General features: G+C 37.3%; 1 protein-coding gene across 1 annotated transcript in view; it reads right to left on the reverse strand.

Annotated features, from left to right (window-relative positions):
- LOC126412907 (uncharacterized) overlaps positions 1-14262 on the reverse strand; it is a 193459-nt gene extending 179197 nt beyond the window's left edge. The window contains exon 1 of the mRNA XM_050082797.1: positions 14215-14262. Within this exon, the coding sequence (XP_049938754.1) occupies positions 14215-14262 (48 nt within the window). The remainder of the gene's footprint in view (positions 1-14214) is intronic.
- Between the last annotated feature and the right edge of the window lie 2609 nt (positions 14263-16871).

Genomic DNA, 16871 nt, shown 5'->3' on the forward strand with positions numbered 1-16871 from the left:
ATATAACACTTAATGGTAAGACTCCACAGGAATCATGGAAAGGAAAAGTTGTCTTCTTTGAACCATTTGAAATTATTTGGTTGTTGAGCTCTTCTCAAACAGCACATCAAAAAAGAAGAAAGTAGGATGCCAAAGCTAAGGAATTTGGTTTTGTTGAGTATTGTCAAATGACTACAGATCACAGACTAATTGATTGACAGAATCCCACGAAAATTATGCAAGACAGGAGTGTTGTTTTTCTGAAGAATGAGTGCATGACTGACAGTACCAGGGCACCATCAGAAAATGAAGATTACTGGATGTTCTGGCCAAGTGACCAGTATGCGTTGAATGTTGTGAGGCAGAAGAAATAGTGGAAGTCAGCAGTGCTGAGAGCAACAAAGCAGATGCTAATCAAGACCCAGGCTACATCCTGGATGCTCAGTTAGTGGTAGACATAGAGGAGACTGAAATGCTGCCAATGGACCCTGATCCTCCAGAAGTTGAACAGCCAGTCAGAAGAGCAGGACATGTACCCAGACCCAAAGGGTATCCAAATTATGTCACATACCTGATGAGTGAGTTTTCCAGCTTGGGAGAAGATCCTGTGAATCTGGAGGATGCCATGTCAATGAGTTAAACGACTGGATAAAGGCCATGAAAGAGGAAGTAAAGTGTTTCCATAACAATAGTGTTTGGGAACTTGTGGACCAACCCAAGAGTAAAAGCAATGTGACTAACCAACCAAGAGTAAAAGTATTGTGACTAACGAGTGATTATTTACAGAATGAGTTTCGAGTGATTATTTAAGTTGAAAACAAATGAAGATCATACAGCACACTATAATGCTAGACTCGTTGTTAATGGATTTACTCAAAAGTTTCACCACTTATGAGATTTAATATTCTTACAATTGTCATTAGTTTTGCAGTAAATCTTGATCTTAAGATTAATGACTTTAATATTAAAACTGCTTGTCTAATGTGTATTTGGGAGGAAACCATTCTCATGAAGCAACCAGATGGTTCAGTAGCATTGTGTGTTCATTAAGAACAGTTGTTGCTCTGTATGTAGATGATTTTTATGTCTTATGTAATAACAATGCGATGAAAGAAAACCTGTAGCAGTGTTATTTAAGTATTTCGAAGTTAAAGACCTAGGAGAAGCACCAACCTGTCTAGGTAGGCCATAACAACACAGACTCACAAATTATTAAACAGTGATGAAGCTGTTATTAATTGACAATGTGCTAAATTTGAGTGTCTTGCAAAGATAATTTTTTTTTACTCATCTTCAACAAGAAAGACTGTATGGCTATCAACTATGAATTGTATTTGAGTCTAAAATTATGTATTGCAGGTTTTTTTTCAAGCAATAATGGAGTTCTCCCAGGCAATAATGACTGATGGTTGATGTAACAACATTCTTTTCCAATATAACGAGAGGCTTTTTGCAGCTCCTCACCTGATAGTGTATACGATCTTCCAGTGCTTTTTTATTGCATTCAATTTATCTGGTTTCCTTGCTTATGAAAAAGAAAAAGTTGGTCCACAAGGATGTATAAATTGGTTTATTCATTTAATCATTAATCTATAAAATAATATACATTGTATGGATGACTTCAAATGTTTGTACATATGTTGTTGTTGTGGTCTTCAGTCCTGAGACTGATTTTATGCAGCTCTCCATGCTACTCTATCCTGTGCAAGCTCCTTCATCTCCCAGTACCTACTGCAATCCACATCCTTCTGAATCTGTATAGTGTATCCATCTCTTGGTCTCCCTCTACGATTTTTACCCTCCACCCTGCCCTCCAATACTAAATTGGTGATCACTTGATGCCTCAGAACATGTCCTTCCAATCGATCCCTTCTTCTAGTCAAGTTGTGCCACAAACTTCTCTTCTCCCCAATTCTATTCAATACCTCCTCATCAGTTATATGATCTACCCATCTAATCTTCAGCATTCTTCTGTAGCACCACATTTCGAAAGCTTGTCCAAACTAGTTATCGTACAAGCTTCACTTCCATACATGGTATACGCTCCATACAATTACTTTCAGAAACGACTTCCTGACACTTAAATCTATACTCGATGTTAACAAATTTCTCTTCTTCAGAAATGCTTTCCTTACCATTGCCAGTCTACATTTCATATCCTCTCCACTTTGACCATAATCAGTTATTTTGCTCCCCAAATAGCAAAACTCCTTTACTACCTTAAGTGTCTCATTTCCTAATGTAATTCCCTCAGCATTACCCGACTTAATTCGACTACATTCCATTATCCTCGTTTTGCTTTTGTTGATGTTCATCTTATACCCTCCTTTCATGACACTGTCCATTCTGTTCAACTGCTCTTCCAAGTCCTTTGCTGTCTCTGACAGAATTACAATGTCATCGGCGAACCTCAAAGTTTTTATTTCTTCTCCATGGATTTTAATACCTACTCCGAATTTTTCTTTTGTTTCCTTCACTGCTTGCTCAATATACAGATTGAATAACATCGGGGATAGGCTACAACCCTGTCTCACTCCCTTCTCAACCACTGCTTCTCTTTCATGCCCCTTGACTCTTATAACTGCCATCTGGTTTCTGTACAAATTGTAAATAGTCTTTCCCTCCCTCTATTTTACCCCTGCCACCTTCAGAATTTGAAAGAGAGTATTCCAGTCAACATTGTCAAAAGCTTTCTCTAAGTCTACAAATGCTAGAAATGTAGGTTTGCCTTTCCTTAATGTAGCTTCTAATGTAGGTTTGCCTTTCCTTAATCTAGCTTCTAAGATAAGTCGTAGGGTCAGTATTGCCTCACGTGTTCCAATATTTCTACGGAATCCAAACTGATCTTCCCCGAGGTCAGCTACTACCAGTTTTTCCATTCGCCTGTAGAGAATACGCATTAGTATTTTGCATCTGTGACTTATTAAACTGATTGTTTGGTAATTTTCACATCTGTCAGCACCTGCCTTTTTTGGGATTGGAATTATTATATTCTTCTTGACGTCTGAGGGTATTTCCCCTGTCTTATAGATCTTGCTCACCAGATGGTAGAGTTTTGTCAGGACTGGCTCTCCCAAGGACGTCAGTAGTTCTAATGGAATGTTGTCTACTCCCGGGGCCTTGTTTCGGCTCAGGTCTTTCAGTGCTCTGTCGAACTCTTCACGCAGTATCGTATCTCCCATTTCATCTTCATCTACATCCTCTTCCATTTCCATAATATTGTCCTCAAGTACATCGCCCTTGTATAGACCCTCTATATACTCCTTCCACCTTTCTGCTTTCCCTTCTTTGCTTAGAACTTCCATCTGAGCTCTTGATATTCATACAAGTGGCTCTCTTTTCCCCAAGGGTCTCTTTAATTTTCCTGTAGGCAGTATCTATCTTACCCCTAGTGAGATAAGCCTCTACATCCTTACATTTGTTCTCTAGCCATCCCTGCTTAGCCATTTTGCACTTCCTGTCGATCTCATTTTTTAGACGTTTGTATTCCTTTTTGCCTGCTTCATTTACTGCATTTTTATATTTTCTCCTTTCATCAATTAAATTCAATATTTCTTCTGTTACCCAAGGATTTCTACGAGCCCTCGTCTTTTTACCTACTTGATCATCTGCTGCCTTCACTACTTCATGCCTCAGAGCTACCCATTCTTCTTCTACTGTATTTCTTTCCCCCATTCCTGTCAATTGTTCCCTTATGCTCTCCCTGAAACTCTGTACAACCTCTGGTTTAGTCAGTTTATCCAGGTCCCATCTCTTTAAATTCCCACCTTTTTGCAGTTTCTTCAGTTTTAATCTACAGTTCATAACCAATAGACTGTGATCAGAGTCCACCTCTGCCACCGGAAATGTCTTACAAATTAAAACCTGGTTCCTAAATCTCTGTCTTACCATTATGTAATCTATCTGTAACATGTCAGTATCTCCAGGCTTCTTCCATGTACACAACCTTCTTTTATGATTCTTGAACCAAGTGTTAGCTATGATTAAGTTGTGCTCTGTGCAAAATTCTATCAGGCAGCTTCCTCTTTCATTTCTTAGCCCCAATCCATATTCACCTACTACGTTTCCTTCTCTCCCTTTTCCTTCTACCGAATTCCAGTCACCCATGACTATTAAATTTTCATCTCCCTTCACTATCTGAATAATTTCTATTATTTCATCACATATTTCTTCAATTTCTTCTTCATCTGCAGAGCCAGTAGGCATATAAACTTGTACTACTGTAGTAGGTGTGGCCTTCGTGTCTATCTTGGCCTCAATAATGCGTTCACTATGCTGTTTGTAGTAGCTTACCCACACTCCTATTTTTTTATTCATTATTAAACCGACTCCTGCATTACCCCTATTTGGTTTTGTATTTATAACCCTGTATTCGCCTGACCGAAAGTCTTGTTCCTCCTGGCTTCACTAATTCCTACTATATCTAACTCTAACCTATCCATTTCCCTTTTTAAATTTTCTAACCTACATGCTCGATTAAGGGATCTGACATTCCACGCTCCGATCCGTAGAACGCCAGTTTTCTTTCTCCTGATAATGACGTCCTCCTGAGTAGTCCCCGCCTGGAGATCCGAATGGGGGACTATTTTACCTCCGGAATATTTTACCCAAGAGGACGCCATCATCATTTAACCATACAGTAAAGCTGCATGTCCTCGGGGAAAAATTACGGCCGTAGTTTCCCCCTGCTTTCAGCCGTTTGCAGTACCAGCACAGCAAGGCTGTTTTGGTTAGTGTTACAAGGCCAAATCAGTCAATCATCCTGATTGTTGCCCCTGCAACTACTGAAAAGGCTGCTACCCCTCTTCAGGAACCACGACTGTCTGTCCTCTCAACAGATACCGCTCCGTTGTGGTTGCACCTACGGTACGGCTATCTGTATCGTTGAGGCACGCAAGCCTCCCCACCAACGGCAAGGTCCATGGTTCTTGGGGTGGGGTGGGGGGGGGGGGGTGGGGGTTTGTACATATATTTCTCAATAATATAAACATTCCTCTCAGTATTTTACCTAGTTCTACTTTTCTAATCATATCACAAAACTTTTACATAGTGCAATGTTTACGAACATTAAGTTACAATCTATAATTATTTTAAATACCCATTCACAGTGTAGTAGCTATTATTTAGTAAATGACTTTTATGGCTTTGTTGAAAGGTGTAGGGACCATTTGCATCTTTGTGGCAGAGTGTTGTACAATTCTGTTCCAGAGTATGACACACTATTTTGAGCTTTTGACTTGTTTCTTCTGTTTAGATGTAAATACTGTCTGGATTCGGTTCATGGTCATGTATTGATAGATGTATTCACACGCCAAACTGTCAGAATATCTACCTCTTTGAATAAATCTTTACAAGTGCCCTGTTACTGCTATTTGTTACTATTCATTCAGTTACTTTCTGTATCTTGAAAATAGTCTGTATTTTCCCAGCACTTATTCATCAAAACATTATCCCACAACTGAGGATTGAATGCATGTATCCAAAGTAGGCTACTTTGAGGCATGAAATGCTCCACACAGTGCAAAGATCTGCAGGACATAACATGCTGAGGATACCTTCTTTGCCAAAATTCTCACATGTTCTGTCCATTTCAACTGACAATCTACATTCATCTCCAAGAATCTGGTAACTGTTACACAATCTAGTACATCATTATTTACTTATATTATGGTATCACTGGGTTTTTTATTTAGTCAAAAGGTTATAGTTTGTCTTTTTCACATTTACAGTTTCTCTATTCCTTAATGACCAGGATTATTTCTCCTCTTTAATCTCTTGATAGCACAGAGGCCATCCACCATTTGTTGGCACAGCCACAAGCAACAAGTCCTGTAGTCTGTTCGAATGCCGCAGCATCTGGACTCACCTGAATTTTATGAACATCAAATTCCTTAAAACCAGAACTATATTTTGCTATAGCTTTGCTCAATGAAATACATTCATGATACTTCTGAGTCCGTGTGACTGAACTGGTTTTATAAAATCTTTTAGCCAAGCCCCTGTTTTATGCTGCAAGCTCATTATTTGCTACATAGAAAAAGTGGCTAATGGCATATATGCTTCACCCAACTCAAACAAATGGAAGGGAGGTTAATATTTGATCATGTGCTTCCACAAGTGCTTAATATGAATGTTATGAAAACCATCTCAATCTTTATTTTATGGGCATTTATTACGCCGTTGGTTTCATTCCATATGAACATCCTCACATGACATGTGGTACAAATGTGTCTGTGGCACCATTTAAATGCTCAATTTCCCAATAAAGCATTGAACTGCACATGTTGCAATATGACAAGTACAATATTACACTTCACAGGCTGTGCTTGATATTTGTATTCCAAAATGCGCATTTCAACATTTTACTAGGAGATTTAAGCATTTTAAATCATGACACTGACTCTTCGCCATTGTATCCCCTGAGCACATGTGCATAATGAGTTACATACAGCAACTTGGTTCTCTTCTGCTCACCAGAACTTCACTAATTTTATTTCAACAAATCATCTCTACTGAAGTGAATAGCACTAAAATAAAATTTATTTCCGTATCATCCATTTCAAGTATCATCATGAAGGGACAGGAAAGGGCACCAGGTGCACTCAGTGTGTATGTTTGGGGACTTCAATCAACATGTTAAAGATGCTATTCTGGCAGCCACTGAGGGAACAGGTTGCAAGCTACTGCAGATTGTGGTGCACAATGGAACAAATGATGCCTGTGGTCTGAGCTCCGAGGTCATACTGGATTATTCCAGTGACTGGCAGAGAAGGGTGAGAGGACCAGCCTTGTAACGGAGTTTCAACGAAGTTCATAGTATGCAGCACTGTCCCCAGAACTAATCGTGGCCCTTGGTTCTGAGTCGAGTGGAAGGACTGAACCAGAGACATCAAAAGTTCTGTGAAAAGTGGCTCAAGTGTGCACTACACATCAGAGGGTCTTTTAGATAGGCAATTATCCATCCAGTCCAGATAACAATGCTTGTAGGAAGCCTAGAAGATCAAAAGAAATTCCTCCCACAGGTGAGAGTATGAGAAACCTAGTGGTTAACTGCCAAAGCATTTGCAACATAGTGTCAGAATTCGAAGCACTCCTGAAAAATAGTGAAGCACACATAATAATAGGTACATAAAGGTGGCTGAAAAGGGCAAGAACATGTATGGGAACTTTGGCTTAAGTTTAAAACAATAAATGACCATGCATTGGATAGATATATACCCAGTGGAACAGTTCATAATGAGGAGGGAATCTCCATATGTAGTCACTGCAAAGAAACTTCTAAAGAAACAAAGACTACTGCTTCATCGGTGTCAAAAAGAGCTACACCTATGGACAGAGAGATGCTGAATGAAATATGTTCGGCTGCCAAGAGGGCAATACATTAAGTCTTCAATAATTACCACAGCAGAATATTGTCAAATGATCTTTCACAAAACCCAAAGAAATTCTACCCATATGTAAAGGCTGTTAGTGGCACCAAAGTTAGTGTCCAGTACTTAGGAAATGAGACAGGAACTGAAATTGAAGGTTGCAAAGCAAAAGCTGAAATACGTAACTATTTTCAAATGTTCCTTTACAAAGGAAAACCCGGTAGAACTTAATTTTGTTCATCATACCACACGTTTCGGGAAAGCCTGATTTAAATAAGCATGATTTAAATAATGAACACTGGACCAGTTAACCTACTCATTTTTTTAAAATTTTTTTTTTATTTTATTTATTTAGCCATCCGTGAACATTTTAAAAATGTATGGATGTTGTCAGTTGCATACATTCATATATTTATACAGTTTGTTGTTACATGTAGTTAAACATTGTGACATGTAAGTTATTTACAATCATTTTTGCTCCTTATCAAAATATTGTGAAATAAAAACTATTTACAATCATTTTGTACTAAGCAATTCACTTATGGTGTAAAAGCAGTGTTCCTGCAAAAACAATTTAAGATTTCTCCTAAATTTAAGATTTCTCCTAAAGTGGTACGTTATCTGCTTCTTTTATTTTCTGGGGCAGTTTATTATACAGTTTTACACCTTCATACAAGAAGCTATTTTGAGTCTTACGTTTATTCTTTCTGTCTAGGTGAAGACAGTGACTTGTTCTCGTACTATAGTTATGAAAACTGCTATTTGTGCTATGATTTTCTATATTTTTCTTGATGTACACTATGGTTTGGAATAAAAATTCACAAGGAACAGTTAGAATTTGTAACATTTTGAAAAGTGCTCTGCAGTGGGCCCACTAACAGCTTTTTTTATAATTCTTACTGCTCTCTTTTGCATTTTAAATACTGTTTGTAAATTCTGAGCGCTGTTTCCCCAGAAAATAATACCATAACTGATTACTGAATGAACATAACTAAAGTATACAGTTCTCAAACATTCACTACTGCATGCAGATACAAGAACTCTAAGTGCATAACATGTTGTGGATATCTTTTTCGAGAGTTTCATTGCATGTTCATTCCACTTCATTTGGCTGTCAATGTGCAACCCTTAGAATTTTGTTGTAGGTACATCATCTATGGAGATGTTATCTAGTTTTAAATTTAAGGGACTCTGTTTTCTGTTCATTCTAAAGCGTACTGTATTTGTTTTCTTTACGTTGAAAGTTACTTTGTTTTCCTGAGACAATTTGTGAACATCCCTCAGCACTTAAGTACAATTTTCCAACATTTGTGGTGGTGTCTTACTGATGATTACTATGTTGCTGTCATCCGCAAACAATATCTTCTCTCCATGGCTGATATGTTGCGGGAAATCATTTATATATACCAGAAATAATACAGGGCCTAGTACACTTCCTTGAGGGACCCCAATATTGATATATTGTGGATCAGATATATGTTTCTCAATGTACTTTGATCCACTGGAGACATGTGTGATCTCTAATGACTGTACTCTGTTTTCTAGATATGAATGAAACCATTTGAGAACCACTCCCCTTACTCCTGGTACCTCTAATTTATTTATTAATTTTTTGCCCATGAACTCCAGCTGGAAATCTAGCTGAGAGTATTGGGTGTGTCATACAATAGGCTATTAACATCAAACTTGATTTCATTATATATAAATGAAACAAATAATTAAACAGAAATAGTCTATAAGCATACAAGGGTACTACATGTTTCACATTACATACAAATCCAAACAAACAGAAATGATAATTTTTAAAGGTGCATTTCAGGAATGATATAACATATTTAAAAACCATCTTAGTATTCACTCAAACTGTATATACATTTCTCTGTGAGATATAGTTTCAAATGATTTTTAAAACATTTTAGGTCTGTTTCTGTTTTAATGATTTTGAGGAGTTTATTAAAAAGCCTTTTGCCTGCTTCTTCAGGGGCAGTCATAGACAGTTTTAGATTTATGTTTATCATGTAGTAATTTTCATTTCCTCTTTTACCTTGTTTGTGTACATCTTTAATTAGGAAGTGTTTATCGCTTGACCTTACTGCCATTATGCCTTGGTATATGTACAGTGAATATACTGTCATAGTGTACAAAAGCTTGCCTACAGGACTGTCTTGGTGGTATTTCTGCAATGCATCACACTGCCGTTTTCTGAATTGTGAATATTCTTTTTAAGTAGCCAGCTTGTGCACTTCCCAGCTTGTGCACTTAAGACAAAAGTGGGAAGACAAGTCCATAATACATTGATCTGAAGACTTTATCATCCACAGTCTTAGCTGTTTTATGCATGCTGTAGATCTGTTTGTTTATCTTTTTACACAGTGCATCTATGTGCTCCCCCTGTGCCAAATGTTTGTCTATTATAGTTCCTAGAAAGTTTGTGCTGGTTACTTCTTTAATAGTCTTTCCATTTATATTATAATTTTCACTATGCTTGGTCTGAAATACTACATTCATCGTTTTAGACTGATTCATAAACAGGTTGTTTTGTGTTAAATATTTATTTGCATTTTCGATATTCAGGAGTGCTTCCTTCTCATGCTCCACCTTTGTGTCAGATGTGAAAATGATTGTTGTGTCATCATCATACATTATAAGTTTCTGATTTATATAGCAAAGGAAGTCGTTTAGGTAGAGTATAAATAGTATTGGCCCAAGCACCGACCCTTGTGGCACACCGTGTTTAACTGTTTGCAATTCTGATCTGTAGTTTGTTATACTTCCCCCACTAGTATGTCTGATTTCTGTGCATTGTTTCCTATCTGTAATGTATGATTTAAGTATGTCCTAGCATTTTCCTCTAATTCCATACTGATATAATTTCATCATTAATTTTAAGTGGTTAACACAATCAAAGGCCTTAGATAGGTCCATAAAAATCCCACAAGTCTTTTGTTCCCTCTCAAGTAAATTAAGAATGTGCTCAATTACATCTGTTGATGCTGTTTTTGTTGACTTTCCTTCTCTGAACCCACGTTGTGGTGAATGCAGTATACTGTACTTTGTTATAAAACTTACAATTCTACTGTTTATTATCATTTCATAGATTTTAGCAAATGTTGAGATCAATGATATTGGCCTGTAATTTCCTAATTCATCCCTGTTCCCTTTCTTAAATACTGACTTCACTTTACTTACTTTCAGTGAATCTGGAAATATACCCTCTTCTATAAGAGCATTCAGCATGTGTGTCAGTGGTTTTAATATACATTCTCTTCATTCCTTTATGAGATGTGGTGTGACACCATCCAAGCCAGATGAATGTTTAATTTTAAGTTGTTGTATTAGGTTTGACACTTCTGTATCTGTTGTAGGTACGAAAACCATATTATGATTTGTATGTGGGGGGGGTTAACAATTTACTTACTGCATTTGTTTTATTTTGTCTTATTAATTCGCCTGCTACAGTAATATAATATCTGTTAAAAGTATTTCTAGAGGGTTTGCATTGCTTTTCCCACTCATCAGTGGGCAGATGTCCTCTGCCCGATTTGTTACTTTTCCTCTCTCTGCATTAATGAAAGATCATAAACCTTTTGAGTAGTTCTTTTGCTTATCTATAGACATCCTGATGAATGATGCTTTAGTTTCTCTGATAAAACTACAGTACTCTTACTTTTTTATTTTATACAGTGTGTTGTAGGCCTCAGTATTTTTTTGTTTGGAGAGGTCATAATACACTCTCAGATTATTTCTGGCATGGATTACTTCTCCAGTCACCCATCTTTTCTTTTTTTGTTGCTTTTTGACAAGCCCTTTGCTAACAGAACATGTAACATCATAATAACAATTGAATAAAGAAAAAAACTGGTTCCATTTGGTGTTTGCTTCTTTAGCTGCAGCGACAGCTTCTGGTGGTCAACTGTAGCAAATGCTTTAGACAGGTCTAGGAAAAGGTCAGTTACATAGCTGTTCTCATCTAGTGCTTCTAAAACTGTTTTTGCAAATTGTGCTATTGCAGATTCTGTACCTCTACCAGGCCTGAAACCATGCTGGTCATTGCAGAGGAGGTTTAATTTACTTAGATAGCTCAAAAGCCTGTTTCTCATTATTGTTTCTTTCACTTGGGAAAAGCAAGACAATAGGGCTATTGGTCTGTAGTTTTCAATGTTTTCTACGTCACCTTTCTTGTGAACTGGTAAAATTTTGGCATGCTTTAGATAGTCAAGGAAGCAACCAGTTTTGAAGGATTCATTTATGATTTCTGTTAGTGGAGCTTTGATACCATTTATGCATTTTTTCAGCACATACATTGGGATTTCATCTAAACCTGCCGAGTTTTTGTTCTTTAATTGCCTTACAACATTGCATACTTTCTCCTCAGTAGTTCGAAGCAATACCATTGAGTTTGCTATATGCTTCTGTATTGGTTGATTAGCACCTTTTGGAAAAATTTCCTGTAAGTTAGTTGCAATGCTGCTAAAGTAGGTATTCACATAATTTGCTAATTCTTTCGGGTCACTTTCTAAATTTTCCTAGTTCCTGATTTGTGTGTTTGTAACTCTCTGCTTCACAGTTCCTGTTTCTTGTTTCACTACTGCCCATGTAGCTTTACTTTTATTATTGGCTAAATTTATGAACTTATCGTTGGCTGATTTTTTTGCAATGTTGAGTAGCTTCCTGTAGATCCTTTTGTAGTTTTTGTAGTAGTGCAAAAAAACTGGATCACTATTGTCCTTTTTAATGGAGTTTAGGTATTTACAAGTTTGAGAGCTTTTTCTAATTCCTTTAGTAATCCATTTATTGTTGGTGGGTGTTCCAATGGGAATTAATGCTTTGGGGAATGTTTCTCCAAATTTTAATTTAAACTCAGACATAAAATTGGAGAACTTGCTATTCACTTTAGTTTCTATGTATACTCCTTCCCAACTTTCATGTGCTAACTTTAAGGAAAACTCTTGCAAAGCTGATGGAGAGTAGACTCTTTTATATACATGCAGTTTTATATTCTTTTTTACACAAGCTTTTACTTTTATAATCTGACATAGATGGTCAGACAGTCCCAGAGTTTTCACAAGTACATCACAGTTTTCTCTGCCTACATCTGTAGCTACATGGTCAATGGTAAATGATGAATGTGTGGTTATTCTTGTTGCACAGTTGACTAGTGATGATAGACCAAAACTATGTAGGATATTCACAAATATGTTACTGGTGTCATCTGTTTTAGTTGCATTTATGTTAATGTCCCCACACAAAAGGATATTATGTTTCAGAGTCAGAGCTAGTTCTAGGCTTTGTATAAGTTTTGAAAAGAATATCTCAAAATTACCACTGGGAGAACGATACACACATAATATAGTTAATTTCTTGGGCATATTTATAGCAACTATCTCTATTGCTGACACTTCAAAGTCTTTGTCTACACTTAGCATGATAATATCATTTCTGACTTTAAATTCAATGCCGTTCTTAAGATAAATACATGATCCTCCACCTTTCATTGTGTTTCTGCAATAAGCACAACACGTGTCGAGAATTTGTTCTCATTTACAAGTTTATTTATTTACATTAATATGTCTGTTGATATTTGCATGTGTGTTTGTCTGCCTCTGTTACATCTTCTTGAAATGAGAAACTATTGTGCTTCCTCCATTATCACACACACACAAATCAGCTCTTACGCAAGAGAGTACGTGGAACATAATATGCACACAGCACAATCTGACACCTCAGCAACTGACTTCTTATGACCCACGTTTACATCGCAGTGAGAATTAACTTAGAACAAACAGGTCAAAAGTGGTAAAAAAAATTCAAGTATCACAATAATCCCATTCGGTATGTAACCCTGTAATATGGGAAGTCTGCGTTTACTTTTCTCATTATTTACCAAACATGGTATCGCTGTCAAAATTTGCAGAATACCGAACACAACTGTAGCTCATGGTCACTGACTTATACTGAAATATGTTACGCAGAACGTTCGTTAGGTTCCAGACAAATATGAAAAATACACCTTTAACCCTCGACGGGTACGCCGTTTTTCATTACATGCGCGAGGGCGCGGCGTAGTTGTACACATGTAAATAAGAGCTGTCTTTATATTGCACACTTTACTCAAACAACGATAACATAACCCTACATTCATGAGCTGAAACACTCTTCAATTAAAACAATGATAAAACAAAGTTTCATTATATTACTCTATTGCCGTGTGCAAGTGTTAACCCCACAGTAGTGACCCCTCGAAACATTAAACAGCGCAACTGCGTCAGGTCTCCAACCACTTATTCAAATACTAATCATCCCGTAGACAACTGCCTCATTGTGGGATTCTGCCACTTGCTCGTAACGTGGGTCATTTCCTTGAACGAACTGTAAATTTGTTATCACGTAGCTCCCAGTTTATATTACTGATGCTCACTTGGATGAAAGACAACATAACTTATCACACTGACAGCTTAAGCAGTAATGAATGAGGAGGTATGGGATAGCAATTGTAAAACATCAATGCAACGGTACAAGGCAATGTTGTTTGTAGCTAGCGTGCTACACATACTAGGTGCGCCCGCACTAGGATTAATCGTATACACATTGTCAACTGAACGATGAGCCTCGACAGAGCGAATCTTCCGCTTGGAGCGGCTAACAATGTATTTCACATATATTTCATATTTATTTGCCTGTAGACAGCCGTTGTGTTGTATAGGCATCGTCAGATGGTTATACAAATGATTATTAAGTCAGTAAACAGCTGCACATACATAATTTCATAGCAACCATAAACTACGAAGTAGTGTACGAGCACGCACAGAACCACTTGTCTTAAAATCGCCTACGTATCCGCCAGTAATGTATTTCGAAGCCTTACCGTGACCTCTTCTACTGATGCCGCACTTGTGGTGGTTCTTGACGACATTATAAATACTTGGATTTTACCTCCTTTTTTTATTTCTACTATGATTCTTAAAGAGATGATGACGATTATTCAGGTTTTAGAGAGACTTTTTGCATATGAAACCACTTCAGTGCAGTGACAGATCACAGTGAAAGTATCTTGACAACAAATTTTTTGTTTGCTACGCAACAATACAGATACGGAAAAAAGTGGAAGGGTAGGACAGAATGCATGAATTGTTTGTTCGTTTGTATTGATTTCTTCGACTTCCATTAGATACCATTTAGTCACTGCTGCGTAATAATAATATCTTTGTGCACTCAATATACGCTTCTTTTAGTGTAGCTTCGCTTTTCCTGTTTATTATTAAATTTTATATTTTTATCTGTCCATTGCATATAAATATTAGAGTACATTGTTGTAGGTTTTAATGTTGGGTTCAGATAGCAAGGACTTCACTGACATTGGTTGTGGGATTTTATTCTCGATAGCAAATGCTAAAAACTTGTTCCTCGTCTCACTATATTTTCTGTATTGACATTATATACTTCCGTACCTCCCTGAGTAGTATCGTCACAAGAACAAGCTGGTGTTTGGTTTATATGCAGCCGGAGTAAGTGCTCTGGAAATATCCCGTGATTCCACTTAATGTGGATGTTGCTTGTCGAGGTCCACAAAATTACTGAAACCAAGGCCGTTTCGGAAATCGTGATAATAATAATAAACCCCGCGGAGGACTGGGAAAAGAATAGGCCTCCAGTATGTTCTGCCAGTCGTAAAAGGTGACGAAAAGAACAAACCACTAATAGGGCTAACCCCCCTTTTAGTGTGATTAGTTGGTTCAGGAGAGAACTAATGAAGCCTTGGACAAGCGCTGTCATGGTCGGGGACGACGTTTGAACCCTATGCATGTCCACAATGGTAACGACACTGCTAGCCACACGGAAAATGATTTAAATCCAAATAGAGGTGTTTTGCAGGATATGCTTCCTGCAACCACCCTAGAAGGAAAACAAAGACAGAGGATGAGATGGTCAGATGAAGTTAATCGACACCTCATGTTCTGTTATTACCAAGCAACAAACCTAGGAACCAACACAACTGGATACAGATCACAAGTATACACAACATTTATTACCAGATACCCAGAATTAAAATTTTTAACAGAACAGCGACTAGCTGATCAGATCCATGTAATAATAAAAAATAACAGGATACCCCAGTCAGAATTAGAAAACATCAAACAAAAAGTACAACAAATACTGGAACAAAATAATGTGCAATCAGAAGAAGGAGAAAATACAGTAATAGACTCAAACATTCCAGAGCAAACAATCAAAGAACAACACACATCAATTAAACAATCAGAGGGAAACGAAATCTTAAGACAGCCACCAGAATAAGCACAAATAGAACACGAAGTGACACACATGTTAGACATAGAAGAAAAATTTCAGCTAACATATATAGAATACAAAAACACAAACACAGACATTAGACCATTCTTGCACAGACCCCCATATAACCCAAAAGTCGAAACAACAATAACAACTATCAACACAATCATACACAACAAAATAAATGAAAATACAACTATGGAAGAGTTATAACTACTGGTTTATATAGGAGCACTCACTACACTAAGTATACACACTAGGCAGAGTCAGAACCAACCAACACACAGAAGAGACCCACAAAACCAGCATGGCAACACAGGCTACAGATCAGAATAGAAAAACTGAGAAAATATATCGGACAGCTAGCACAACTTATAAGAAATGAAATATCAGACAAAACACGAAAAAGGTTAGGTAAAATCTCACACCAAGAAGCAATAGAGCAATTAGATGAAAAGAAGCAGAATTTACAAACATTGGCCAAACGACTTAGAAGATACAAAAAAAGTGAAAATAGAAGGAAACAAAACCAAACATTCAACACAAACCAAAAGAAATTTTATCAGACAATAGATAACACACACATTAAAATAGACAATCCACCAAACATAACAGAAATGGAACACTTCTGCAGCAAACCCGGTATAACATAACAGACATGCACGGTGGATACAAGCAGAAACAGACACATACAAGATGATACCACAAATGCCTGAAGTGATAATTTTGCAACGTGAAGTCACCTGAGCAATTAATTCTACGCACAATTGGAAAGCCCCTGGAAAAGATAAAATAGCAAATTTCTGGCTAAAAAAGTTCATCTCAACACATTCACACCTAACTAAATTACTTAACTGTTACATTACAGACACATACACAGTCCCTGATACACTTACACGTGGAATAACTTATCTGAAACCTAAAGATCCAGCAGACACAGCAAACCCAGCAAAATATCGCCCCATAACATGCCTACCAACAATATGTTGTTGTTGTTGTGGTCTTCAGTCCTGAGACTGGTTTGATGCAGCTCTCCATGCTACTCTATCCTGTGCAAGCTTCTTCATTTCCCAGTACCTACTGCAACCTAGCTCCTTCTGAATCTGCTTAGTGTATTCATCTCTTGGTCTCCCGCTACGATTTTTACCCTCCACGCTGCCCTCCAATGCTAAATTTGTGATCCCTTGATGCTTCAAAACATGTCCTACCAACCGATCCCTTCTTCTAGTCGAG

Source organism: Schistocerca serialis, chromosome 7, assembly GCF_023864345.2.
Source record: "Schistocerca serialis cubense isolate TAMUIC-IGC-003099 chromosome 7, iqSchSeri2.2, whole genome shotgun sequence".
NCBI lineage: Eukaryota > Metazoa > Arthropoda > Insecta > Orthoptera > Acrididae > Schistocerca > Schistocerca serialis.